The 26,297-nt window shown below is 41.4% G+C and overlaps 2 protein-coding genes across 4 annotated transcripts in view; both read right to left on the bottom strand.

Annotated features, from left to right (window-relative positions):
- Positions 1 to 14,499, bottom strand: part of ephb4a (eph receptor B4a) — a 34,827-nt gene extending 20,328 nt beyond the window's left edge. Inside the window, exons 1-2 of one of the 2 annotated variants that reach the window (XM_086012179.1) lie at positions 14,351 to 14,499; positions 13,714 to 14,265 (exon numbers count right to left, since the gene is read on the bottom strand). In XM_086012179.1, coding sequence (XP_085868305.1) covers positions 13,714 to 13,792 — 79 coding nt within the window. In that variant the 5' untranslated portion in view covers positions 13,793 to 14,265; positions 14,351 to 14,499. The remainder of the gene's footprint in view (positions 1 to 13,713; positions 14,266 to 14,350) is intronic. The other variant, XM_086012180.1, reaches the window with a different exon arrangement.
- A 7,169-nt stretch (positions 14,500 to 21,668) lies between these two features.
- The window catches only part of dlg4a (discs, large homolog 4a (Drosophila)), a 44,417-nt gene continuing 39,788 nt past the window's right edge, over positions 21,669 to 26,297 (bottom strand). For both annotated transcript variants that reach the window (XM_086013022.1, XM_086013024.1), the window contains exons 21-22: positions 26,167 to 26,258; positions 21,669 to 24,618 (exon numbers count right to left, since the gene is read on the bottom strand). In XM_086013022.1, the coding sequence (XP_085869148.1) occupies positions 24,512 to 24,618; positions 26,167 to 26,258 (199 nt within the window). In that variant the 3' untranslated portion in view covers positions 21,669 to 24,511. The remainder of the gene's footprint in view (positions 24,619 to 26,166; positions 26,259 to 26,297) is intronic.

A 26,297-nucleotide genomic window follows, 5' to 3' on the forward strand; every position in this document is an offset into this window, starting at 1 on the left:
TTTCCTTCTTAAGATAACATTTGAGCGCAAAATAAATAATATCAGATGTCAGGTGACTCCTGGTGTCCTTGTTTTGCTGCTCACGCCCACAGCAGCTCACATCTTGCCTCCAGCTAATTCAACACATTTCTCAGGCAACACGCGCAACACACAAATGCAGAACTCACAGCAATCCCCGACTCGACTCTCGCTGTGACAAAACAAAATTGCCTAAATCTCTCTTACAGCATTCCACCTCAGTGTTGTTTTCTCATCTGGGTGACTGTTCTCCAACGCAGTATCCAAACACAGGATATTAGGATATTGCCTCGTTCATATCAGTAAAGCTCACATGACATCATGTTACCGCAATGTATATTTCTCACTTATTAGTAAATAATACATGACTCGTTATTGCATAACATGCAGGATTATGGCACCAAATTAAAGTCCAAGTTTTGTTTGTTTTCGGAGTTACCGAAAAACGACTCGCTAGTGAACATTTTTTTTGTGCATGCAGATGAAGGTAGAAATAGAAATCCAAGATGTTTTCAGTTTATATTTCCTGGTGGATAATGCGGGAATCCTTATGATCAAATACGAGAGGTGGGTTGGGTAACGATAAATGCAAAGGCAACTCAAATTAGGATTGTTTGGCTTGCGCCGAGCCTGCTCTCTCCTGAGTGCCATGCTTGATTTTATCAACATTTTCACTCCTTGGAAAATAACAACCAGCTTGACATCGATTTCCACTTGAAAAGCAGAGAAGCCCAGCAGCTTCAGTCGGATGTTTACGTGAGGATGTTTTAACTGCAAACCGATAAAAGGAAAAAAGAAAAAAAAAAAAAAAAACGGTGTCGTTTAGGTTGTTTGTTTACATGATGTCTGCAATTTTGGAGGAAGAAAATGCAAACGTATCTTTTAGGATTCAAAGAGGACATTTTGCACTGTCGTGGCATTTGTGATAACCTCCTATGTCCAAATTTGGCCAATTTAATGTTATTTTACATGTTGATACTATTGGTCAGTTACCACAAGGGTGTTCTTATTATTGTTATTTATTTATTCTGTTTTTTTTTTTTTTTTTTACAAATTATTGACCAATCTAAAGTGACGAAAATGGCTTGCTCTTTGACAGTACGACGTTAATGGCTCAACAAGCATGGCGTTTTTTTTTTTTTTTCATTACCAACTGACACCTAGCTACTGGCAGCGAGACGCATTTTGACAAAGATAAAAAAAAAAAAAAAAAAAACATTTTTGCTAGGTTATTTTCTTACCCTTCAATCTGGTGTGGCACGGCCATAAATGTACAAACGAGGATAATTGGAAGACAAAGTTTGAGATTGTATCATCCCTTGATTCATCCCACCCGATCCGACTGGCCTGTTTCTTCTTCTTTCAAGTGCACACCTGCCACACTTTCATATGTTGATTGGACGGGGTAAAAAAAGAAGCAGCGCCCAACCCGCAATCCCACCCGCGCCCCATCCCAAGCATAGTAATCACTGTTTATCGCGGCTCTATCATTAAAGTTTATGAGACAGGATGCGTGAGCGTCAGTGTTTTCGGATGAGATGGTGAGCGTTTTCTATTATGTGCTCGCATGGCCTTGCCTCTCACTGAAGTAGACTCAGAATTAAGTCTCATTAGAGGAAGCCGGCGTTTCCCCCACATTCTTTCAGCAGCAGCGGTGTTGGCCACCCAGCCGCCGGAAAATTGCCCCCCCCCCCCCCCCCCCCCCCCCAATTTCACAATAACAGAAAACAGTACAAACAATAAAGTCTCGTCATCTGGCCATATTTAACCACAAAAACAAACACTCGCACAGTAATTACAGTACAATTGTCCTTATTAGAGTCAGATTAGAGAGGTGGACACTAAGCTTGAGTGGTCAACAATAATGGTCCTGTACATGATATATTTACAAAGAAAGAAACCAGATAGGCCTGCCCATGCTTCTAAGTCAAGAAAATGAGAGTCCAAAGTAGGTGGGTTACGTAATACAAATCATCCAACCATTTTGGTACAACAAACGGGGAATGAGAAGGTTTAAATTTTCTGCAAGAAAGGGAGACAACAATAGAGGGTGTTGCGTGGATCTCTTTTGAAATGTAAAACCTGACCTTGTATTTGTTCTTCTTCTTTTTTTTTTTTTTTTTTTAAAACGAAAGGGGAGGGTAAAAACCAATACTGCACCCTCAATTTGTCTAAGTCTGTCTTCAGGCTTGAGATTAACAAAGTAATATTCAATTTCAGGACGGTTCACAGAGCTTTCATCGTTCTTGCGTTACGGCTTTCCCGTCGCTGTTTGCCGCTCGGGCTGCGGCTCGGGGAAGCTAACAGGAGCACTTCTGCTAAAATTAGACTTTGTTTAATTCACAAAAAAAAAAAAAAAATCTCATTTATCCTCGCACACCTTCAGGAGAAAAATAAATGGTCATGGAAAAAAAAAAAAAAAAAAAAGGATCAGCAATTAGTGTGCAAAAAAATGTATACAGCATAAGAAGGGCATTTTATGCACATGTAGTTGTTTTCTGTCTGTTGTGAGGCGGAAAGTAATTGCTTTTATGAGTAATGGTACCCTGGGCGTCACTTGATCCTAATACGCATTTTGAAGACTATCGTTAGAAAATTACTAGTCAATAAACTTAGTGGAATTCAAATAAATGAAGTGCTTTGCGCAGCTTCCTTTATATTCTGCAACACAAAAGGCTTTGGATAAGCCAAAAATGACAGTGAAATTTGAGAAGAAAGCTGAAGGTTTTCAAGTAACTCAATATGAGCAAGAAGCGGTAAAGGTCAGCCAGCATATGAAGGCTAAAAACATTTCGATCTAGCGCCCCCTATGGTTAATGTCAAATTCCTTACTTTTGTTTCTTTAGTATTAGGGCCATGCCGAAAAGAAAACAATGACTGCTACAACAATCCAGCTATAGAGTTACAAGAAAAATGCTTTAATATGATGGGGATTAAAATCCATATTTTTGTAATTGGAATTTTTAGTTTTTAATATGGTCCTAATTTTGCAGTAACCAAAGCAACAAATTAAGATTTTTTTTTTTGGTAAGCGCCCTGACGAATGGCCAACTGGATGGGGGGGACTCTTGCATATGTTTTCGATTTTTGTCAACGGTCTGACTGGTGCCTAAAGAAATTAGACGCATGTTTCAAAATTACAAGTGAAGCTTTTGGAAGAGATTTATTGGCCCATAGTTAGATTAAGGGATTGATTTGCAATGGTGCCGAACAATTAGCTTAGCATGAAAACGGTGTACTAAAGGACAGCTGGCCTGCTTTGGTTTAAGAAAATATATTTTTCAAAATAATACAATATCTGAACTGTTGTTTGAATTGGAGTTTTATTATCTTTGGACAGAGCCAGTTTGGCTGTTTCCACCTCATTTACTCTCATGACAAACAGACATACTTGTATTTTTAGAAGCCTTGTTAGGAAAGCAAATATGCATCTTTTCCAAAAGGCAGTTCAGTTCTCTGAACCCCGATTTAGATTAATTCCTTCTGCCTGCTAACATAACAGTGGAGTAAATTAATGGCTCCCTTTTTTTTTTTAACATTACTTTGAGTATGAACGCCTGGGATTAATTACGGCAGTTTTTGTCAGATGAGAATTTCAATAATTGCAGAGGATTATCGTGCTCGTTTGATGGGAATGCCATTCCTCTCGGCAGTGGTGATGTATAACAAACATTATTGTTAGCGGCGAGTGCAAAAGATCAGGAATTTTTCATGCCGTGTCAGCTTTCCATTTGTCAATTTAACTATTTAGATACAACCTCGAGTGTGTGCGCGGGGCCGTGTTTGTATGTCTTATGGCAGAGTTGTGTCTAGTCGGATTAAACCTCAGCTTCCTGTAATTCCTGTCCCCTTCCTGTGTCCGGGGTCTGGTGGGGGGTGTTTGTGTGGGGGAGGGGGGGGGTAGCTCGCCGACGTGCAAAACCATTCACGTTAAGCGAGCCAGACACTGTTTAACTGCTCAACGCTGAATGACAAAAGCCTCCTGTGGCCCGCGTGGATGTGCTCAGCTAGTTTGAGTACGTGTGAGCTCATGAAATTGGTTTGAGAGAGCTGCGAGTTTGAGATGAAAGAAAGGTGTTAATGTTTGACGCCTCTCCCCCTTTTTTTTGTGTCTGTTGGGGATGCATATCAATAAGCGCCAGTGCTGTTCTCCGTCCCGGGACAGGATGTGACCTAGTTTTGGAGTCTTCTCAAAATTGGACAGAAACTATAGACAGGACCAGAGAGGATCCACGCCGCTGTCAATCAGATCCACAGGAGGTGAAAGTACACTTCTTCGGAAACATAGACTCTGAATTTTTTGGCCGAGAGCCACACATTCATCAGAGTGGACAAACATATTACTTTAATAGGCGGTTTCGCAGAACAGGAACTCACCAGGTGGCAAGAACATTGACAGGAAAATCCCCCTAATTGTCCATGTCTGGCTTTCTGCTTCAATAGTGGCATAAACCGATGAGTTGACAACCCCTTTTTTTTTTTTTTGTTTTGTTTTTTTTGTTGCAGCAGAAACAATTTCTTGTGTCCTATTTCACATTTGAACAAAACCTCCGAGAACAAAACAAACTCCAGTGTAGAAATCATCCGCTCCTTCTGGTAATATGAAGCTGACATTGTTCTGGTTGGACTTGGGTTACATTTACATGGCAACAGAGTTGAGAATATTGCAAAAAAAGTAGGTACTCGGAAGAGATTTTTGGAAAGATTCACAAACAAACTACCCTCCATTCCATTCACATATGAACTTCATAAAGTAATATCCTCTGTTTACACGGACAACCACTTTCAGCTTTTGGACTGAAATGGTAATGCTATCAATTTATGAACGCCCTTTTATATTGCCTCTTCAAGCCAGGATATGTCCTTTTTTTCTGGGTCACTGTTTGTTATAAAGGGCTTGGAATGTTGTTCTGCCAATATTCTGCCTTTGAGGGTAGTTATCAGATCTGGGATGACGTCTGTGTAAAAGGTGAACACTGACATTGTTGGATAGGGATGCGGCGCTCATGTTACACATCTAATTGTCTGATTTTGGGATGCTAGCTCACTGTGTAAAAGATGGGCTTCTTCGTAAAAAGCAAAGGTAGCTTTTTTTTGTTGTTGTTACGGATCTGATAAAGAATCTGTGTGTGAAAGAAACTCTAAACCCGATGTTTGGGGCTCCAAATTTTTGTCATGTTCACAAAAAGTCAGGATTACAACAACTGGAGTCTGTTGTTGAAACGGTTCACGTTTAGCTCCCCAAAGCGTCCCTGGTAGACAGTTTTTAAAGCAGAAGTCAACCCAAACATATATTTTTTAAGAATATGTTCTATGCAGGCCCACTAGTTGAAACACAGCATTCTGATTAAGCAACAAAATCCACCCGATTTTAGCCATCTCTGGGGGCGGCCATTTTGTTACTTCTGTCGACTGAAAATGACATCGCACATACTCATCTTCAGAAAACAGGTGAGCCGTGATAGGTCGTTATCTGAGCCCTGAGGGTGTGTGATGTCATTTTCAGTCGAGAGAACTGACAAAATGGCCGCCCCCCTGAGATGGCTAAAAATGGGTGGATTTTGCTGCTTAACTCACATTTTGATACTAATCATATTGCCTTGTTTCAACTACAGAGCTTGCATAGAACATATTCTTGAAAAAATATGTTTGGGTTGACTTCCTTTCCAAGGGTCGACAGTATTCACAATGGCGGAGGCTTGCAGCAGAAACCACTCAATGATCCTTTCTTCTTAGTCAAAGGTGTGTCTTTCCTAAATTATAGCCGTGTCAGACTTTGCACAGGTCAGATTTTTAAGTGGCAAAAGGTTGAGTATTCCTTTTTTGCAGCACAAGCCCGAAATTGCTTCCATTTCTGGCTTTTTTTTTTTTTTTTTTCAACCTAACTTTGTTCTCACCGGCAGGGCAACCGTCTTTGTTTGCCTAAATGTCCTAAATTAAATAGTTCTGAGTGGTGCGATAACAACAGAAAGCGTTCAGCGAAAGAATTTCTCTCGGGGGGGGGGGGGGGTGTTTGAGCACAAAACAAATGCTCACCGCGATTCCATCTGAATTAATAGTCATTCAGGAGCAAACAAAAAACACGACATCGTTCAAAGTCGCACAAGTTCAAATGGCTACGTCCATCGGGGTGGTAGAAAAGTTCTGACCCCGGCGTGAAATGGGAGGTTAACAGAAGGTTGAAAAGGATATGAGACATCAACTTGGTTCTGCGCCATTTACATCACCGCCCACAAGTAATGAGTTCTGACCCGGGGTGTCAAATGCTGCACGGCGCTTGCGCGTCTTGGACTCAAACAATCTCTCCCTTTGTATAAACAACATTCGCACACAGTTCTCTGGCCCAAACTATTCCCAAGGAGACCATTGTAGGCAATGAAAAATTAACGAGGACTTGCCCAGGACTGTTGGAAAATAGATTGGAGCGTTTGTGACTTTTCTTGTTTGATTACAAATATGACACGAGGGCAGAAATCTAAACTTAAGTTTGACTCCACTGGTGTACGCGTCCGTCATTTCAAACGCATTCTTTCATCGACACATCGGTGCCTTTAATGTGATGCACTCTCCCCGCTATGAGTGATGCAAATGCTTCGCTCCACAGCACATTTCAGCATCTCCGGAATATTGATCCGCCACTAAGTGAGTTCACCTCCCTCGTCTTCCAATTATGGGCACCACTCTCCCAAGCGCTCTTCAAAGATAAACCGGCCATGTGAAAAAAATCAAGAGCTCCTTGAAAGCACTTTTGCATCTCCCCGGTGGTTTACTGATACGCAATCCTTAGAAAGGAGGAATGAATTACAAAAGAAAAGTTGAAAGGCAAACTTTTTCACAGGTTTTCTATGCGTTTTTTTAAATAAAGAGCAATGGGAAGCAAAAGGAGGCAACATTTGAAAGTGACTTTCAGAGTGGGGGAAAAAAAAACAAAAAAAAAAAAAACGAGTTCTTGTGTTTAGACGTCCTCTCATCTTCCATATTTCCCATCTTCACTCAACAATCTTCACCTCCTCTTATCCTGTCAAATTCCGAGCTCAGGAGGGGGGAAAAAAAAATGGACTCCAAAGCAATTTGCACGTCCCCAAATCTCCAATCCTTGCTGATGGTGGGAGAGAAAAGCGCCGCAAAAATGTGGGTCACTTGTATTGATTAACGCAGCCAAGAACATTTTTATTCATAATGTAAACTGTCACACCGCAGGAAGCTTGGAGCTGAACTGATGAAATATACCCAAAATATCACTCCGTAGGATTTAATAGGCCAAAAAGCATGCAGCTGCTCAGAGAACAGATGCATGTTGGTCCCCGATGATATCATTTCCCAAGACTTTGATGTAACAGTATTTTTTTCAAGTTGTGCGACAAAGAATATTAAAGCACATTCATTAAAAAAAAAAAAAAAACACAGTCACAGCAGTTACACAATTTGGGCTTATTGTAAGAACTCCAGACTTCAACAAAACTCATTTACTTAATTCAGTAAAACTTCTGCGTGTCTAAAATGAGGCGTCGGCTGCTAATGTTAGCTGCTATCGCTAGCCAGGAAACAGCTAGCCACGTACGGGCGTATCATCACTTATCAAAGATTGTAGTGATTTGACATTATACATTACATTAGTGGCTAGCTTCTTTTCACGCCTGGTACACACAGCAAAATTAAGAACGTTTTTTAACAGTGTTGAAAGAGTGTTTTATGGTTTTAGGTACTAATATTACATGGGTTAGCATATTTTTACACTTGAATGGCTGTTTAGCATGCACAAATGTTGCTCAGCTAAAAGTTAAATACGCTTTTTTTTTTTTTTTTTTTTGCTAAATGTCTTTTGACGCTGGCAGTTTGAATCAGAGGGCAACCAGTGTCACTGAACAAATGCACGTTCGACCTACCGACTACAGTAGTCCGAAGCTTCTATCATCTTCATCAATGCACACGGGCAGCAGATTGTGTGTGTCATCCCAACAAAAGCACCATGGGAAAGAATTGGTGTGCTTTCTTTCTCCTGGAGGAGCATTTTCATCCTCTTTTCCCCTGTCCACAAAGAGGCCCAGGGTTCAGGGGTCAGTGACCTCCTGCGGCTTGAACAATTTGAAGCCATGCAGGGATAAAATCTGGGATGATCTCCTAAACCAGCGTGAGACCGCCACGCCCCCAGTTTGGATTGTTCTAATCACCTGAGTTGATCATTTGTCAGTCTTCTACAACAAAGTGTCACATTATTTTATTATATTTATCCCACCTCAATTTCTTGCCCCTGAAAATCCATCCGAAAACTTTTTTTTAACATAATCCAAAAGCAAATGCTCCTATTCATGCCAAAGCACATATAAGCCCCAGAAATGTTTGCTTATGTACTTAAGTTTTTTTTTATTTTTATAGCTAAAATATTTTACTAAAGCTAGATGCAAAATGTATTTCGGGAGGAGAAAAAAAAAATACCACAGTGACTAATCTGCTGTGGAGGTGGTCCGCTCCAAGCAGTGCTGTCTTGAAATAAACCTTCCAAGAACTATGACAAGACTCCCCCCGAACCCAAAAAGTATGTAATTTGGACACGTCCTGATTTTAGTCATTCAAAATCACAATAGACACACAATAATTGAACTCTTTTAATCAGTCCGTGCATTACACTAGCCAGTGTGCAAGTTTGTGGCTCATCTTTGGATGCGAAGCCATCAGACTACAGAGAGCACCGTTTTTGTTCTTTGTTGCGCCAAATCACGTTTTCCAAACTTTTTTTGAAACGCAAAACACCGACTCTGTCCAATCTCATGGTCTCATCAGAATAATATCGTCACCGGGGCTCTTCATTATGTACACCTAAACTGTCTGATAAGATCCAACCTATCAGCCGATCTGCATTAAATAGGCCAAAATATCCCAAACAGCTCAGTAGGATACAATACAATTTTACACCACTGCAAACCACAACACCACCATCGTATAAAACTCTGCGATTGTCAGTTACAAATCTCATTACATTGCGCAAGGGTACATAAAATTACAAATGACAACGAGCTCAGACAAAATGCGAAGGAACCAGTTAGGTGAAGCACTCCTTAAAAAGAGGAGTCAGCCAGCTGCCAAACGTGGCGTTTGAATGCTTCGTAAAGTAAACTCCCCGACTCGGCTTTAAGACGCGACTCCCCGCTTAAGCTCTTAACTGCGTGCAGCTGTAGGAGGGCAGCCCGCTCACAGGAATGTCTCTGTTACGCTGCAGAAAGCAGAACCCACACAGCGCAGTGCACGCAAGCCAGCCCCTCCGAGACGTGCTGAGCCGGTGTGCATACGCTTAGGGTGCGAGGGGGTCTCCGAGTTGCATTTTGAGTTTCAAAAAAAAAAAAAAAAAAAAAAAAGTGTGCGCATGCGACATACGATGTAGGTCAGGGAGGGAAATATCACGGGCTCAAGAGCTTGCTTCTTGGCGTCATTGCACAACCAGGTTGTAGATACTGCAGATGACTGTAAGCTGCTTTTTTTTTTTTTTTTTTACTATTCAATTCTTGAATGAGGGGGGAAAAACAATGGCAACAAAAGTGGATTTCCAGCCGAAGCGCAAGCAACGGAATGGCAGTTAAACGAGAATGATAAACAAGAGGTAATCAGCAGTTTTCCCTCTAATTAAAGGCCCTTTAATCACTTCATTATGATCTCAAATATGGCCCCAGGTGTGTGTCATCATAAAATGCAAATTGCTCATTATGCAGATATACGCGGGCTCAGGTCAGTCTTCGCATCTCTTCATGACTCAAAAGAGACCCCCCCCCCCCGCCATGAAAAAGTGCCATTCTCCGTGGTGCTTACAGGCAGATAGGCAGTGGCCTCATTCACACTCTGCTACAGCCCGTCCTCATTGTGTCCCACTCTCAAGGAGCAGAGTGTGGGTGGAGGACAGACGGGCTCTCCAAAGTGAATGCCTGATGTGGATGTATGGCTTGGCTCGGAGCGGTTGGCGGTGGGGGTGCGGGGGCGGGGGTTTCGCATCCTCTCGACTGTCATCCACCTGCATTTCCACGGGGGACCACGCATCCGCGCGACGAGGGTACTTGTGGCACTCGGATGCCTGTTTAACTCTTGAGGAAGCTAATCACGGGATTGAGGTGCCGAGGATGACGGGCGAGCAGCTTTTGGAGAGAGGGTGAGAAACGGGGGGGGGGGGGGGCTGGGGGACTTGCTTTAAATGCAAATCCCTTTCTTATAAAAATCGGTTCCGTTTAAAAGGATTTCTGGGAAAAGATCCACATTTCTGCGGCAGGGCGAGAGAGTCAGCAAGCGAAATAAATAGCATAGCTGCAGTCAGGCATCAAGGAGACAAGAGGATGTGCAAAAAGAGCGGCAAAAGAAAAGCCTACATGTGCGTTAAAGGAAAAAGGATTGTGGCTCACGTGAGGCCTTGTGGGTAGCGGATACCCCAAAAAAAAAAAAAAAACTCTCTTTGAGGATTAATGGTTTTGAAGACTATGAGAGTTTCAGTTAAGAAACATTGTGGTATTTTTTTTTTTTTGCTTGTCATGCCCAGCATGAGGTGGAAAAAAATAGAAGGTATATGGAATATGTTGTTTAAATAAACAGACATCACCAGGATATATATATATATATATATATATATATGTATGTATGTATGTATGTATGTATGTATGTATGTATGTATGTATGTATGTATGTATGTATGTATGTATGTGTATATATATATATATATATATATATATATGTATATATATATATATATATATATATGTATATATATATATGTATATGTGTGTGTGTGTGATAACTACAAATCATGGCATTCTGCAGTTTTTTTTGGACAATTTGCATATGGAGCACCATAGTCAAATTTGCAACAGTCAGGGTGGCACCTCCCTTGTCCCCCCCTTTTAGATAGCGGCTAAAAGAGTGCCGTCAACGTTTTTCGTCCGCCACAATGAGGCTGGCCCCCGCTAAACAAACCAGACCGGCGACTTCACTCTCTCGCAAAAGAGAAAGTATCAATTGCTGCTACCTACCATACGGCAGGTTAAAGATGAGTCTTCTTTACAGTACGAAAGAATTGACAATTTTCTCAGAAATGACAATGCCTGAACCTTGCTTCTTACACACCGGCAGACAACGCCAAATCACAAGTATTAGTATCGTACACACACCTGAATGGAACAGACCTGTGTTTAGCATGACAACTGGAAGTTGTCCCATTTGGTGGAATGGGACAATGGTGCACCATAGTGACGCAGGAACCGGGCGCAGTACATTAGAGGCTTTTACAAATGTCCACATGAACGCTGCCACATCACAGGGGTTGGCTTGCCCCTCAAAATAATGCTCTGTTTACAGTAGTGTGGTGTTTTTCTTCCAAATGTGGTAATGAACAAAAGCCACCGTCTTCTAAGTGGTTTTTAACGCCACCACAGAAGCTCAGTAATGTAAATCTTACACTCATATAATTTAATCTCCTACCATAGCGTGTCGTCTTATAAGAACTGAAAGCTTCTGTCTTTGTCAATTTGCGGGCCTTGCTTTGTACTTTTGTATACAAGGAGTAATTCCTACATGCGAGGGGGGGCAAAAAGCTTTTTTGTTTATTTTTTTTTACCACTTTCCGACTTGAAGCCCCAACCCTCAAAGTTTGTTATCAATTTCCAGCCAAAGTAATTATCCGATCAAGAGGTCTGGGTTGTAATCTTCGCAGGGATGGAACGACGAGAGATCCAACCCCGGAACGATGTAGTAAGTCATTTACGGCCTGGCTAAAATAGAAAAGGAGCGGCTTGGCAGCTGCGAGTATCATCTGCACTCACTTCAGTGCAGAATCAACAATTTGCTAGATGACGACATAGCGGCAAGTCCGAATTCGAATGCCCTGATGGTCGTAGGATTTTGAACTTAAAAAGTCATGAATCGCGATACATGATATCACGCATGTCAGTCACAAGATAAAGCTTGTCACCGATTAACAAAAGCCTGTTTGGCTTTTTCTTTGGCTTTTTTGAAGCGATGCCAACACAAGGGGATACTCGGATGACAAAAACATGACTCATCTTATTGACGTTTGAAAGTTGTCCACGATGCGGCTGAAGGGTCGACAAATCGACAGGGATGAAATGTTTACGGATTACCCTTTCAAATTGCGATTATCGTTTAGGGTTTCCGAGAGTGGTACTCTTGGCTGTCTTTCGGCTTCTCCCGTCTGGTATGCGTTGCAATTGTAACCAAATGGATAAGTTAAGGGAACTTGTTTCACAGTGTAAACAAACAAGGGGGCAGTGAACTTTAAGATTCCACTGTTGTCCAAAGTGTGTCACCAGAGAGACGGCCGTTCCTTTATCCACAACACAGGAAATCACATTGCGTAACCACCAAACAAACAATTCTTGTCTATAGGAGGCTAAATAAAAAAAAAATAAAAAAATAAAAAAATCTGCTTGACATTACATCATTTGTACATCTGGAAAGCATCAATAACAGCACAACTTCACTGGTCATCAAGACCTTTATCATGTAGATTTTGAACATTTTAATGTTTGACTGCACACAACAAAAGCGCAGCTGACCTCATCATTGTGCTTCTATAGTAGAAGAGACACCGTAAAGCCACCCCCCCCCCCTCCAAGAAAGGGCCAACCAGAGGCAGCTGACAGATTGGAGTTCCTGCCACAGAATAAGTGAAGTCAAGCATGTTCCGTGCGTTCCTGTTGACAACCAGCATTGATTGAAACTTGGCATGAGATGCATTGTTGCACGTTCGAAAGTGATGAGCAGTGCTGGAATAGTTTGGGATATTAGCCAAAGAATTTGCGGCGACCACAACGCAACCTCTTCTATTTGAGTTGCGGCAACTTTCAAGATATCGGCAAGGAGGATTAAGGAAAAGATATGACTGTCGGTGGTTGTGCGTGCTTAACATATGTAAATATCATTAACCAGAAAAACCTGACGGGGGATCAAAAGCCTCACACAGGATTTTTGTTTAGAATACAAACTTAACAGCTGGTATACTGATCCTTCAAACACCCTCAATTCCCAAAAGCACTTATATCAAAATACAAAATCAGCCAAACCAACACAATAATGACTTGAGGACAACTGTTGAGGTCTTTATGAAGAACAACAGACATTTCAGATTTTTCTTTCTGGGCACCTAAGTACGATGAAACTAAATGCACTTTGACCCCCTATGAAATGTAACCATTTGTTTCTTGAACTTGAATGTTCATATACTGTATTTTCATTTTGATCAGATCTAAAGATACGTAATAAGATCGTTAATAAACAATTTACCGCAGCAAAATAATTGTCTGAAACTGTTGAATTGTAATTGCGGCCTAATGCACTGAATAATTTCATCTGGATCCTGTCCAGAGTAAACAATGGACAAGTTTTTCCCCATTACAAGACGCGTGTTGACAACTTCAATTAGGCACTTCACGAACTGAATGTCATGCGAATGTACCCATTATAAGAAATACATTACAAAATAATCTTAAATGATAGGAACATTTACACACACTCCCATTGGGATTCATGGCACGCCTGCACCGACGTATCCATGGTTACTGGCATGAAATGTAACTTAAGTGATGTTTGCAGAAGCCTCATTTGAGAATTCCTTGCGGTTTGGTATCCACGCGCTTTCTTAAGGACTATTCCAAACTGGAAATCCCCTGGCCAAACAATAAAACAAACAAAGTAATTGGGACTCACCTTCCTCAGCAGAAGTCAGAGGAGCGGAGTCCAGGAAGATGCATCCCAGCAGGCCTATGATCCTGTATGTCAGCTCCATAGTGATGATGGCGAATGGCGCACAATGGACTTGTGTCCTCTGTTTAGCCTTGAATGAACAATCAGATGGCACCGGCGTCTCGGCTGTGTTCTCGTTGACCACAGACCAGTCTGCATTTAAAGTGGACGACTGAGAGGCCAAAAATACTGGAGCTGGAGTGCGCTTTAATAAAAATGATAAGACGCCATACGTGTGATGATGAAAAATGAAATAAAACAAATTAGGGGCGCGTCACTTTTAGTCCAACTTGGGAAAGTCCTTTTGGCAAAATCACAAGTTTCCTGTCATGGTGACAACTTGTTGTTTAATAAGCTCTTAGTGCACCACGAGACTTCTCCCAAAGTCTTCAAGAAGGTGCCACCCAAAAAGTCAAAATCTCCAACAAGAACACTTCACATTTTTTATGAGTCCTTTCTTGTTCATTTTCGTCAAACGCAGCACAAGAAAACGAGGCAACGTGCTCAGTGGTTCAGCTGCAAATGCAAATGCACCACACTAGTTGGCTCGCCGGTGAAATAAAACGATTATATACGAAAATAAGGTCACGACAGGTCTTACCTGGCGACAATGGATGAAAATTGTCAATCTCTTTTAAAACGACAATAAGCAAGATGATGCGCTTGATGAAACTTGCGCTGTCTGAAGCCGTCTGCAGAGAAGCTGCCCACCCGTAAGTGACTTCTCCTCATCCTCGCCGCAGCTTCCAGAGTCCAGCGGCAGGCAGCGCTCGCAAGCTCCGCCCATTCTGTCTCCAGGACAGCGGACGTCAGGGGCGAGTGATATCAAGGACTAATTCCGGAAAGTACCGTCAAAATAAAAGCGTGGACAGAACACTGTCAGTAGCGCTGACCTATGGACAACCTGAATTTTAATATTTTATTAATTAATCCCATCCGTCTATTTTCTTCATTTTTGGAACAATTGATTTGGCGTCACTGCTTCCAATAAGTGTACGTGGATGTTAGATTTTTTTATTTTTATTTGTCCTGTCAAATTTCAGCCGTTATGTGCTGTCATGCCATGTAATTCTTGAAAGTGAATGGTTTGTCTATAAATGCCCTCTAAGTGGCTGGCAAGCAGTCCACAGTGTACCCAAAGTTAGCTACCTTAATCCGGAGACGCAAGATAGAAAAATGGATATACATTATATTTTTGCACTATTTTTATGATTGATATGTACACATATCAACTTGTAGTTTCAATTCACAAATGTAACTTTTTCTCGATGCTGCGACAAAATTCCACAGTAATGACATTCAAATTTTAATTTAACTGCAAAAGGTTGCTGCGTACCCATTTACCATTAACGCACATTACATTTCACACTTGATCTTTTAGAACACAGACAACCCAAATGATGAAAGTGTTTTCGCCAGCCACACTTGAAACTGTCCTCTTCTCTTGGTATTTCACACTTTGAAATGAGGTCTTAGCCTGACTATACTGGGAATGTATCATACCTAGGTGATACCCCTAAATTGCTCTTTGCATCCTTTCAATTCAGAGGTGCGTCTGCCTCATTGTGTTGTTTGTTTATTCCCACACAGAGAAGGGCGCCCCGAATGAAACCATTGTTTTATTTTGAAATACAATTATTTTCATTTCCGTTTTTCATTTCTCTTGAATTAACGAGCAACCCAGTGCATGCTGTTAAATTGTGCCAGATGAAACCTGGTGGTCGGCGCGGGTACTATCAGTCTATCCCAATTTAGTTGGCCCGATTCTGTCCTGAATTTGGCCCCTATCTTGGCTCTGCTGGCGGTGGGGGAGTGATCTGATTTTTCTAGGCCACAATACATGTTCAGGCCTGAAGAATATGAGCTTTCAAGGACAATCCCTTAGGCCAGATAACCTTTAACCTGGGATTTAACTGGCTGAAGCCTGTGAAATGTAGATACTAGACTATTTCCATTCTGCCAAATATAGGCATTGCAGCTTTTGCAACATTCACAAGCTAGTCCGCGGAAAGAGTCTGTTGAGATAATATTGAAGTTGCATAATTAAACCCTGCCAGCATTCCAAAGTAGCTTTCATGCGTTTGCGCTAACACAGTGGTGCCTTTGATACGTGTACGTCTAATGACATCTCTTGTGCAATGTTTTTCTAACAAGCCATCTGAACATAGCATTTTTTTTAATGAGAGTCATAACATTATGCATTCATTACATCAGTGATGCAGCATAGGCAGTTTTTTTTTTTTCATTAATTAATGAGTCCTTTTCTCAAGGGGGATGATTGAGTTACTTCTTGAAAGAGATCCGTGAAAGACAGCTACATAAATAATAGCAAATGCAAATTGCCAGTCTAAATGTCAAAATATAAATACGACATTAGAAATTCAGCTGACTAACAAGGCCAGGCAGGGTTTAATCTCGGCAAGGCGTGACCAGTTTTTCTTGTTTTCGGGGTTCTGCTTGTGTATCTTTTTGGCAGAAGTTGAATAAATGAGAAACTGAATACATTTCAATGGCTCTCTCCCATTGCCATCACCTCGAGCTCGTTTCTGTGATAGAGTTCGAGCTACTGTCGATTAAAGCTGTCATATGTGGGCCAAGCAGGCCTTGTGGGGACACTGCAAACAACAAACCCAAGAAAAGGAGCACTGACTTATCTCCCGCAGAGTTTTGAAAGGACTCTGCAGCTTGGAGAACACATCATCCCACTTTAAGGTATTTTACATTCCTCTTCAAGTCGTGTCAAGGAGGAATTGTGAAACGTGATCATCTGACAGCCTCTTCTCAAAAGAAGAAGGCAGACCAAAGAGCACCCTAAACCGGATTTAAAAAAAAAAAAAAAAAACTGTTTAAATGTGTTTACACTTCATTGAAGCCAATCAATGCGGGTGCCTGTGGGAAGGCGGCATGCAGGGAGGCTTTTACTTTAGAGAGAACACAGGTAGCTTGCTGGACAGATGTCTTTTGTCTCAGTCGAAAATGAATAGGATTAGATTGCTGCATTTAAAGGGGCGGTGGCTGGCTAATTCCAGCCACTTTAATACGGGGCCAGAGGGGCCAGCTAACGCCACACTCAAAGCTGTATTCTTAACACAATTCCTGCCTTTTATAACAAGTTCAATCCTATTAGAGCGAGGAGATAAAACTGGAACACTGCCTTAGCTGATGGATGGATGGATTGATGGATAGATAGATAGATAGATAGATAGATCATTTCTACCATTACAGCATGCGCAGCAAGCAGTTAGCTAGCTAGCTGGCTAGCTATGACCGCACCCTGAAAATGCATCTTCACTGGATGCTCCACTTTACAGATCAGTTTGTGTCAATATATCAGTTCGCAAGTGAGGAGGCGATACCACGGAAGAGCCCGAGGCCCATCTGCCGGCCAAAGAGAGCCCGGAAGACTGTTAGCTATGCGGCTAGCTGGTGGCTATAGTGCCTCAAGTCACGGGATGGAAAGCCCCACGATGACCCGGTGGGATTTTTAGCCACCAGAGACTATAAGGGGGTAAAATATGCATCATTGTTGGCATCAGAAAGTTGCTCGATGGAAAATCTAGCGATCTATTTTTCAGCAAGGTTGCGGTTTTGTGGTTGACAGTGGAAAGAACACCTTGACTTCTTTTAACCATTCAAATTTATTGGTCGCCGTGGTGTCAAATATCGAAAACGTATTTATTTTCCTTTACAGAGACTTTACGGGACAATTAGCTGTGTGCCGATGTTCGCGCCAGCGTCTGGTGTGACGTATACAATGTCAGTCAGACAGTGACAATTGCGTTCAACACAAAGGGGCAGTATAACTATTTGTTGAGTGTTAAACTTCACACATACTGTATTTCTCGGCCTTCTGCAATTCACTTTCACAATTTTACCACTGATACTATTCATGTGTTCCCTTTATCTTCCTATTCTGGGCTGGTCATTTTCACAAGACCAGCTACACGGGGTGTGGGTAAAAATGGGGAAAAAGCTGGTTTTCATGGGCAGTGTGAAAATGGCTAAATGATCTTGACGTGTTGTGAAAGGTTTGTTATTCACCGAGAAAAGCTTGATACCAGTGTTTTTCAAACTTTTTTGAGTCAAGGCACATTTATTTCATTGAAAAAATCCTGCGGCACACCAGCAGCTGAAATTGTGAAAAAAAAAAAAGTTTATTTTAACAATATAAGTCTTATATTGTTTATATAAGCATTTTTTTTAACATTGAAGAATGACGTTATATGATAATGTCATGAATAGGAATCAAATAAACACAAAGGAAAAAGTATTTTATAATGTTTCATATTGATACTTAGTGTGAAACACGGGCCTGTTTGGATAAACATGCGTCACTAATTCGCTTGTGTCTAAACAAAGACAATTAGCTACCTGCTGCTGCTGCCACCTGCTGGTCTGGAAGAGTACTACAATGTAGTAAAGACTTGATTACGCTGCCGGGCGCTAGACCGCACAGGCACACAAATTAGATAACACCTGACAATATCTCGCGGCACACCGCAGTTTGAAAAACACTGCCTTATACCATCATCGACTTTTCTGGTCTGACAATGAAAAGCAATAAAAACGAAAAACCCCATTCGTCACTTGTCATTTTCAACCCTTTTCAATGTTGCACTAGGAAGAACATTCCTCGCATTGAGCTAACTCTGTTTTTCTGACTGAATTGATCCTTAATATAAGCGTGGTGGCATCAGGCCGCAGGTGTGTACTTCTCCCACAAACAAAACATGTAGCTCTTCTCAAATAGGACCAGGTATCACCACGTCTGAGTATGAATCAAGTGATCTCTGTTACCTCCCCATGGTACACGGATAGAGCTGTACATGACATTAACCAGATTGACCAACACGTAGCAAATGAGTGCAGGGTTCGAAGCGGCCAGCTGGGACCTTGATGGGCCAAATAGCCCTGAAAAATAGTTGGGGGGTGGGCGATGCAAAGAGTGAATGAGTAAAAGCAGCCCAGCAGTCTGAAATAAATAATAGAATATGACAATTGAAGGCAGCTGTTTGAGCCTCTACTCCCGACTGGAGCTGTCACGTTGCAACGGAGGTAGTAACAAATGACGCCGATAGCCGTCATCTTCCGGCCGACTGATGACTAGCAGCTGAATTTTCTGAATTTGAGAGATAACCACGCATTCGTCCTGGTTTCCAAATCTGCACAGTATTATAAAGGCGCGCGTCAAATATCTCATGCAATGGAATCATTCAAGCAACATGTCATTAATTAAAGCTCATTTTTGGGCTCGATGCTTTGCGGCACTCAAGGAAGGAGACTGCAAAGGCTCCAAATGGCATCTGTTGTGCCTTTTGGTTTGGTGATGATGACACCGTCTTTGATCGCTTGTGTAACGCAGCACTGCTTCAATGGTTCCAGACAGAAGTCAACCACTTTTAAGTCGCCTCGGAAATCCTTCTTTCCAATTCTCCAGCTCAAATTTCCACTACGCACCAGGCTCCTCATATATCAGCTGCTAATTCATCCAAGTTTTTTTTTTTCCTTTTTTTTTTTTTCTTTTTCCCAATGAAGCAACTGCAGAATTACAGTGATGAAATCAGCTTCTTTTTGGGGGGAAAAAAAGTCAATAAATTCTCTTGGTAATTCAATAGGATGACATGAAAAGAATTTCACCTTGATAGTTAACCAAATCATCACGCTAATTTCTCGCTGCAAGCTTCTATGCTCACTTATGTAGGGACTGAAATTGTACCCTAATCACCGGCTTGATTTAATGATACAATTTGGAAGCATTCCTTTCGCTTCTTCTGTAAGATTTATTTGGCTCGCTGGCAGCAATAACAGGATGCTTGCACTAAATTAGTGGCGCATTTCTGACTTGGAACATCATGACGTTTTTCAAATTAAAGAGAAAACACATGACCATGTGACCACGGGTATTTTTAAAGACATATATTATGTTAAAAAAATACTTCCAGCCTATTGTGATCAGGTCAATAAAATGATCTCTTGAAAACAGCAGTTAGGGTGAAGGTTTTGATCATTTTCGTGGAGAAACAAAAAATATTTTTATGACCTTTCTTACGATGTTATTGCCTTGTGAAAATGTAGTGAATTTTCCAAGTTGGATTGTTGGCAATTATGAGTACTGATATGAATATAAGATCATTTACAGAATCTAAAAAGGTAATTTGCTGTGGTTCAAAATGTAGGACATTAATCAAATGTAAATCATTTTAAATAATAATACACATTCTTCTTCTTCTACAACTCGGATAGATTCTGTATAGCCATTTAAAAAAAAAATCCCCTTCCAAAACCTCCAAGGAAAATTATTATTATTATTATGATTACCATTGTTTTTCTTGTGCCTTTTCCAGAAATGACTTTCTCCCAGCTTCTGTTTAGCCACCTCCTGTAATTTGAGTGTATGCTCACAGACAGCGAAATGTGCTTTTAAATTCTTTTATCCGAGTGGCTTCAATTGCGGACATCTTCAAAAGAGAACCCATTTCGATGGTTTTCTAGTCATCCATCTGTCTTGCAAAGAACAGAAGCATGCATGTCCCACCAGCCGGCCCGATGCATTCCATGGCGTTCTGTTTGCGGTGGACACCTGCTCACGGCTCATATGGAGGATATCTGCCATACTCGTTCTTGACCTTTGATAGACACTCAACCCTCTTTCTGCCTTATCGTCTGTTATCAACTAATTGATGCTTCTTTTTGCAGGGGAAGATTTCCTCTCGGAATAAACAAAAGGAGAAGGTGGATGAATGGGTTTGTGTTATTATGCATGCATATCCTGTTTAAAGCTGCGGTATTTACAGAAAAATGTTTACATCCGTGACGGCCTTTACATTGTTTGCAATGTTCAATCTTTGTCTGCACATTCAGTCTTCAGTCGAATGCGTTGCAATGACTTTTAGGAGGATTGTTGGTACACATCAATACTATTTATGAAGGACAAACAATCAGTCTTTTTTCATTTACTTTTTACTTTTACATGACAGAGGGTACAAGTAACCTGCGTATACTGTACCTTTCATAAAACAGAAAAGACGGCAGCATTTTGTCAATTATTTAAAAAAAAGAGGCCTTAAGTTTAATGTCACTTTCAGTTGAAATGTACTGTCCAACGAAAGATAAAACTAAGAATCACATAGTGCATTTAAAATAACCACAGCACCTTGCTACTGCTACTAACTCTGCTAGCGTAATGGGAAATGCCATAGATGGGCTAGCGAATGACATCTACAGTTTGCGCAGCAACACATGTAGATAGACAATATAATAATACTCCCTGGCATATATTCTTTATCCTCTGCTCTAGTAGTCGCGCACGCCAGAAATTAAATAATCATGATGCATAAATTGTTTCATTCTGTATATTGTACATACTTATGTCATCATATATGTTTGGAGAATTTTATGATCATAATTTCTGTGCTTGTTTGAAGAAACAGACTGGATAGGGAGAAAAAAAAATCCAAATATCCATGGCAGTTGTAATCCTCATGCTTACTCTCTACAGGGCGTTTGGTTGATTGTTGTTGTCTTAGAACTTTACTGTATCTAAAGTGGGACCAGGGTGCATTTTTACGATCTATGTGTTAAAGAATGCAATTTTATGTTTGCCTCAAGTATTGATAAAGCAGTTTACCTTATATTTTCCTTATTGCATATTTTCCTTCTTCTTCTTCTATTAACAAGTCTTGGCATTAAATGACACTTTCCATGTTTTGCATTACAAACGCACACGCGCACACCCACTATGCTTTCGTCAAGAGAAAATGGCTGCTGAGATGAGGAAGGTGGGAGGCAAGAGCTCAGCTTGAGAGTTTACAAACGGAGAAGGAGTGCCCTCCCCTGGTCGCACCGACAACCACCAACACAGATTACGCAACACATTCACATCAAAGATGGATCAAAATAAACAAGCCCTCTGAGTCCACTTTCAAAAGCATTTTAAATTAATTTTATTATTTCATAGCTAATTTACAACAAGCGCTTCACTGAACTGGAACATTTTAATTTTGCTCGATATTGTCATTGTTAAATATAATTTTCTGCATCAGTCAACTTTGTTATAATCAGTCTTTTCTGTAAAAATCAATATACTTTCTTTTAATAAGGAATATCACACTATATGATATGGATGGCTGAGAGAGATATTAAGAAATACACGGAACCCTCAAATAAACAAACTGAAAACATTCTATTCATGGAGGTGACTGGATGCTTGTTTATATATTTGTGTGTGTGTGTGCGGATGTTTCTTTGTCGGAGCTGTTAAACTGGGCTGTAGTTCTGGATTCAGTAGCCTGCATCAATTCTGCAGTGTCCACAGCTAAATCTAAAGCCATCCGGCATCGTATTTACAGCAAGACCGCAAAAACTCTCTCAATGTGGAAAATAATATAAAAAATATACAGACAATTCCAAATAAATAAACAAAACATAAATCGGTGTTTGTCATCAACAAGCCCCGGCTGCTCCGTTTGCGAGCCGGAGGAAGTCGGCGAGCAAAAATCAACAATAAATATGACTGAGCAATCAATAATTTACCTGCACTCTTAAGAATTCAGTGAAAAGAAAAAAAGAACTCAACACAAACACATGCTCATAAAACCTTGAAATCCTTTTGCTTTTTCGCCTTTTTTTTTTTTGGTGTTTTTTTTTTTTTTTTTTTTTTTTTTTAAACCTGTGGCATAAAATGCTGTCAGTGCAATTAATAATTTGAAATCTGGACACACATATAACCTTCTTCTTTGCATAACATCATAGCCATATTGCACGACATCATGTGCGCGTCATCCACTCGCCCTTGCACCCGTACGCTCACCACCCATTTATCTATTCAACATTACAACTGATTGTGGGTGTTATAAAAGAGAGATATTCTCATATGCTATCATTTATATTTCATATTTTTGCTGTACCCTTGCACTTGCGCACACTCACACATATCTGCATTGTATAGGTGCTTCCATTGGTTCCCAACATGACTGGACGATGTCAAATATCCTCGTGAGGTCTCGTCTACATCAACATTTCCGTGTAGCTTTTTGGCTGAGTGATTAAATTCCACAAACCAAACTGCAAATTCAAACAAAGGAACCAATGGGAACGTGTTTGGCGATTATTCTTCCTTTTTTTTTTTTTTTTTTGTTTGTTTTTTTTTTTTGTACAGACTATAGTCCTGTTAGAAATTGTCATACAAAAGATATATGTGTATATATTTATATTTGTATATATATAGACCATTTATTGGTGACTTAGCTTTAATATGCATGGTCACACGAGGGAGAAAGCAGAGTAGAACTGGAAGCAAGAGAGTAAAAGAAGACCTGTAAGCTCCCACACACGCACGCACATGCGCACACACAAACACCGTGACGCCATGGCTTTTTGGACAGCCACTGGAAAACAGTGTGAACGTCTGTGGCTGAGGGATTGGTTCGGAAGAGTGATGGCGGGTGCGTTCAGGCTCCGCAGTTCGTGCCCAGAGAGTGATAACATTCATCCAGGTTTGTGACCAGACAAAGGTCGGAAACACACAAAGGCCCCGCCCTACTCCCAACCTCCCCACACACCCCACCTCTTGAAGAGGGGGCTCATCGGTGACAATTCGACATGTTGTGGCGCACGAGTGTGCGGGCGTGCGTGGGCGTGTGCGCATAAGAGGCTAACGTGTGTGTCGATAGTTTCCCGCTCTGCTCACACGCGGGTGACCGTGTGTCTCTCCTTCATCATGAGACATGCTTCAAAAACTCGCCCACGCTCTACTTAACTCGCCTTTTTAAAGGATTTGTCCTCACAACTTTCTTGGTTCCGTGTCCTGTCCTTCCATTGTCTTTGAGGATGCATGCACAATGCATATTCGTTTTTTTTTTTTTTCTTTTCTTCTTTTGACCTCATTCTAATCGTTTTCACTGCCGTTTAAATAATAGTGCCTTGTAATATTTGACAGGGCATCAGTCTTGGTCACTGAGGTTGTAATTTCCGAGTTCACCTCAGAAACAAGACAGAAAAAACAAAACAAAACAAAACAAAAAAAAACATTGATTAGCCCGGAGAAGACTTGTGGTCTTGAGGGTCTCAGCAGCACTCACTACTCATTTTCGGTCCTGAAACAAGGCAGAGTTGACTGGTGGACAGATGTTCTACAAAAACGGTGGTAACCAAAGTCTTTTAGGGCACCTTCATCTCAGGTGGAGGCTTGAAACTACCTCGGGGTCCACCCATGTCACCCTGTACTACCTTTTTTATTTTATTTTTATTTTTTTAAATCTCTGCTCAAACCTGATGTCTCGTTTACCTCCAGACTGTTTCAAGACTGATGAGATATGCGTCAGTTCACACTTGACACCAAAATGCATCCGGAACACGCCGGACCCTAATCACATTGATTAGACTCCCTTGTATGTGAGGAAACGGAAAGTGAGGTGGTTCCTCGTCATATTCGCGCAACAGCGTCCGGCAGCGACGCGCTTGAAGACATCTGCGTCCCCAGTTTGAGGCGAAATGGCTTTTTAGTGCCAAGTGTGAACGTGGGCCTCGGCCCCGCCCGGTGAAAGTGGAAAATTAATGAAGTCCGTTTCAGTCGATTTACACATCGGCTCGCGTCAGTCTCTTTCTGGTGTCATTCTCACGGTGTCACTTCCTGTGTTTTTGTTATCTGTCTCCTTCAGTGAAGCGCGGACTTCTCTGGAGGACGGCCCATGAGGCGAGGCTGGCTTGGCGGCGTGAGTCGGTGGATGATATGCGGGGAGGGGTGGGGGGTGGGGGGAGGGCATCACAGCCTCTCCCGGGTGGGAATCCAAATGTAAGGCCCTGATTGCTCCTCGATCACTGTCTTTACTTTGTGATAGACCTCTTCAAAACTATCTCCTTCCACGACGGCTGCAGGACGAGGAAAGAGAAGGGAAAGCAAAATAGGTTCAAGACTTGATAGCAAGCGCAGGCGCTATTGGATTCTTGCGGGTGCGCGGCCTCATTTGTATTCCTCCAACTGCTGGTATTTGCCCTGAAAATGTCTCTTAAATGTTAAAACATGCCGAGGCCCCTCACAAGTCAAGCACCCAAAATGTAAATGTGACGTTCATTGCTGCAAAAAAAGTGCATGTTTTAACATTTGTCGGTAGAGTTTAAGAAAATTACATATTACAGCCATCTGGAGCGATCAAATACGCTTGCGCAATGAACTGGGAATATGTACTCAAATCTGTATTGAAAGCCTCTCTTGCATTAAATGGAGCCATTTTACGACTAAAAGTGCAGTGGGGTGCAAATGCAGATGCTTCAGCTCACGTTTACCATCTGCTGTTGCCATTACCCAAATTCACTGGTAAGCATGAAAGTCATGCACAGGGATGCAACTTTGCACCTTCCTTTCTATTTTGACAGGTGCGCACATTACTACCGCGACCAAGTAGGTTAGGTTTCGGGTTTGTTGTGAACAAATTCCCGTCTACAGTTATTGATATACGCATGAATGCTAGCCATTTTTTTTAATGATTAGGTTTTCCAAAAATCCTTTTTTTTTTCAAGAATGTGTTCTGTGCAAGCCCACTAGTTGAAACAGGGCATTCTGATGAATATCGCGTTTGTGGAATAAGAGTTAATCCACCCGTTTTTAGCCATCTCTCGGGGCGGCCATTTTGTTTTCTGTCGACTGAAAATGACATCACAACAACGACCAATCACGGTTCAGAAACAGAAAACAGGTCAGCCTGTCATTGTGAGCAGTTGTGATGTCATTTTCAGTCAACAGAAGACAAAATGGCCGCCCCCAGAGATGGCTAAAACATTTTGCTGCTTAACTTATATTCCACAAACGCAAGATTAATCAGAATGCCGTATCCAACTAGTGGGCCTGCTGGGAACATATTCTTGAAAAAAATATGTTTGGGTTGACTTCCGTTTTAAGCAACAAAATCCACCCGTTTTTAGCCACCTCTGGCGGCGGCCATTTTCTCACTTCTGTCGACTGAAAACGACATCACAGATGCTCAGATAATGACCAATCATAGCTCAGCTTCAGAAAACACGTGAGACCTGATTGGTCATTACCTGAGGGTCTGTTATGACAGAAGTGACAAAATGGCCGCCTCCTGAGATGGTAAAAAAAACAGGTGGATTTTGATGCTAAATTCATATTTCACATTAATCATATTGCCTATGTTTGTGTTGACTTTCCCCTTTAACTTTTAGAGTGGACTCAGTTATTACTATGGTACATAGTACCAGGATTTTATAAATATCTGTAATACTTGTGAAAAACATGAAGGTAGCACTCCATGCTGTACGTTTATCCTGTATACAGACAGTTGGCAAAACTGTTGGCTCTATATATATTCTTGTCAGCTATGATTCAAGTGTGCAACCACCTGTTCCTGTTGGCTGCCAATACAAGCTACATTTTAGCATTCCGCTACATTCAGCTCTTACCGGAGAAACACTCGAGGAAGTCCTGTTCTAGCTTGAGGGCTCGATCCATTCCTTTCCTGGCCTGCTCCTCTGTCAGGCGGGTGTTAATCTCTCTGTTCACACGGGCAAAATCATATGTTATAGTTCTTGAT

The sequence above is a fragment of the Filicampus tigris genome, chromosome 17 (assembly GCF_054856515.1).
Source record: "Filicampus tigris isolate MCC_2025a chromosome 17, RoL_Ftig_1.0, whole genome shotgun sequence".
Lineage (NCBI taxonomy): Eukaryota > Metazoa > Chordata > Actinopteri > Syngnathiformes > Syngnathidae > Filicampus > Filicampus tigris.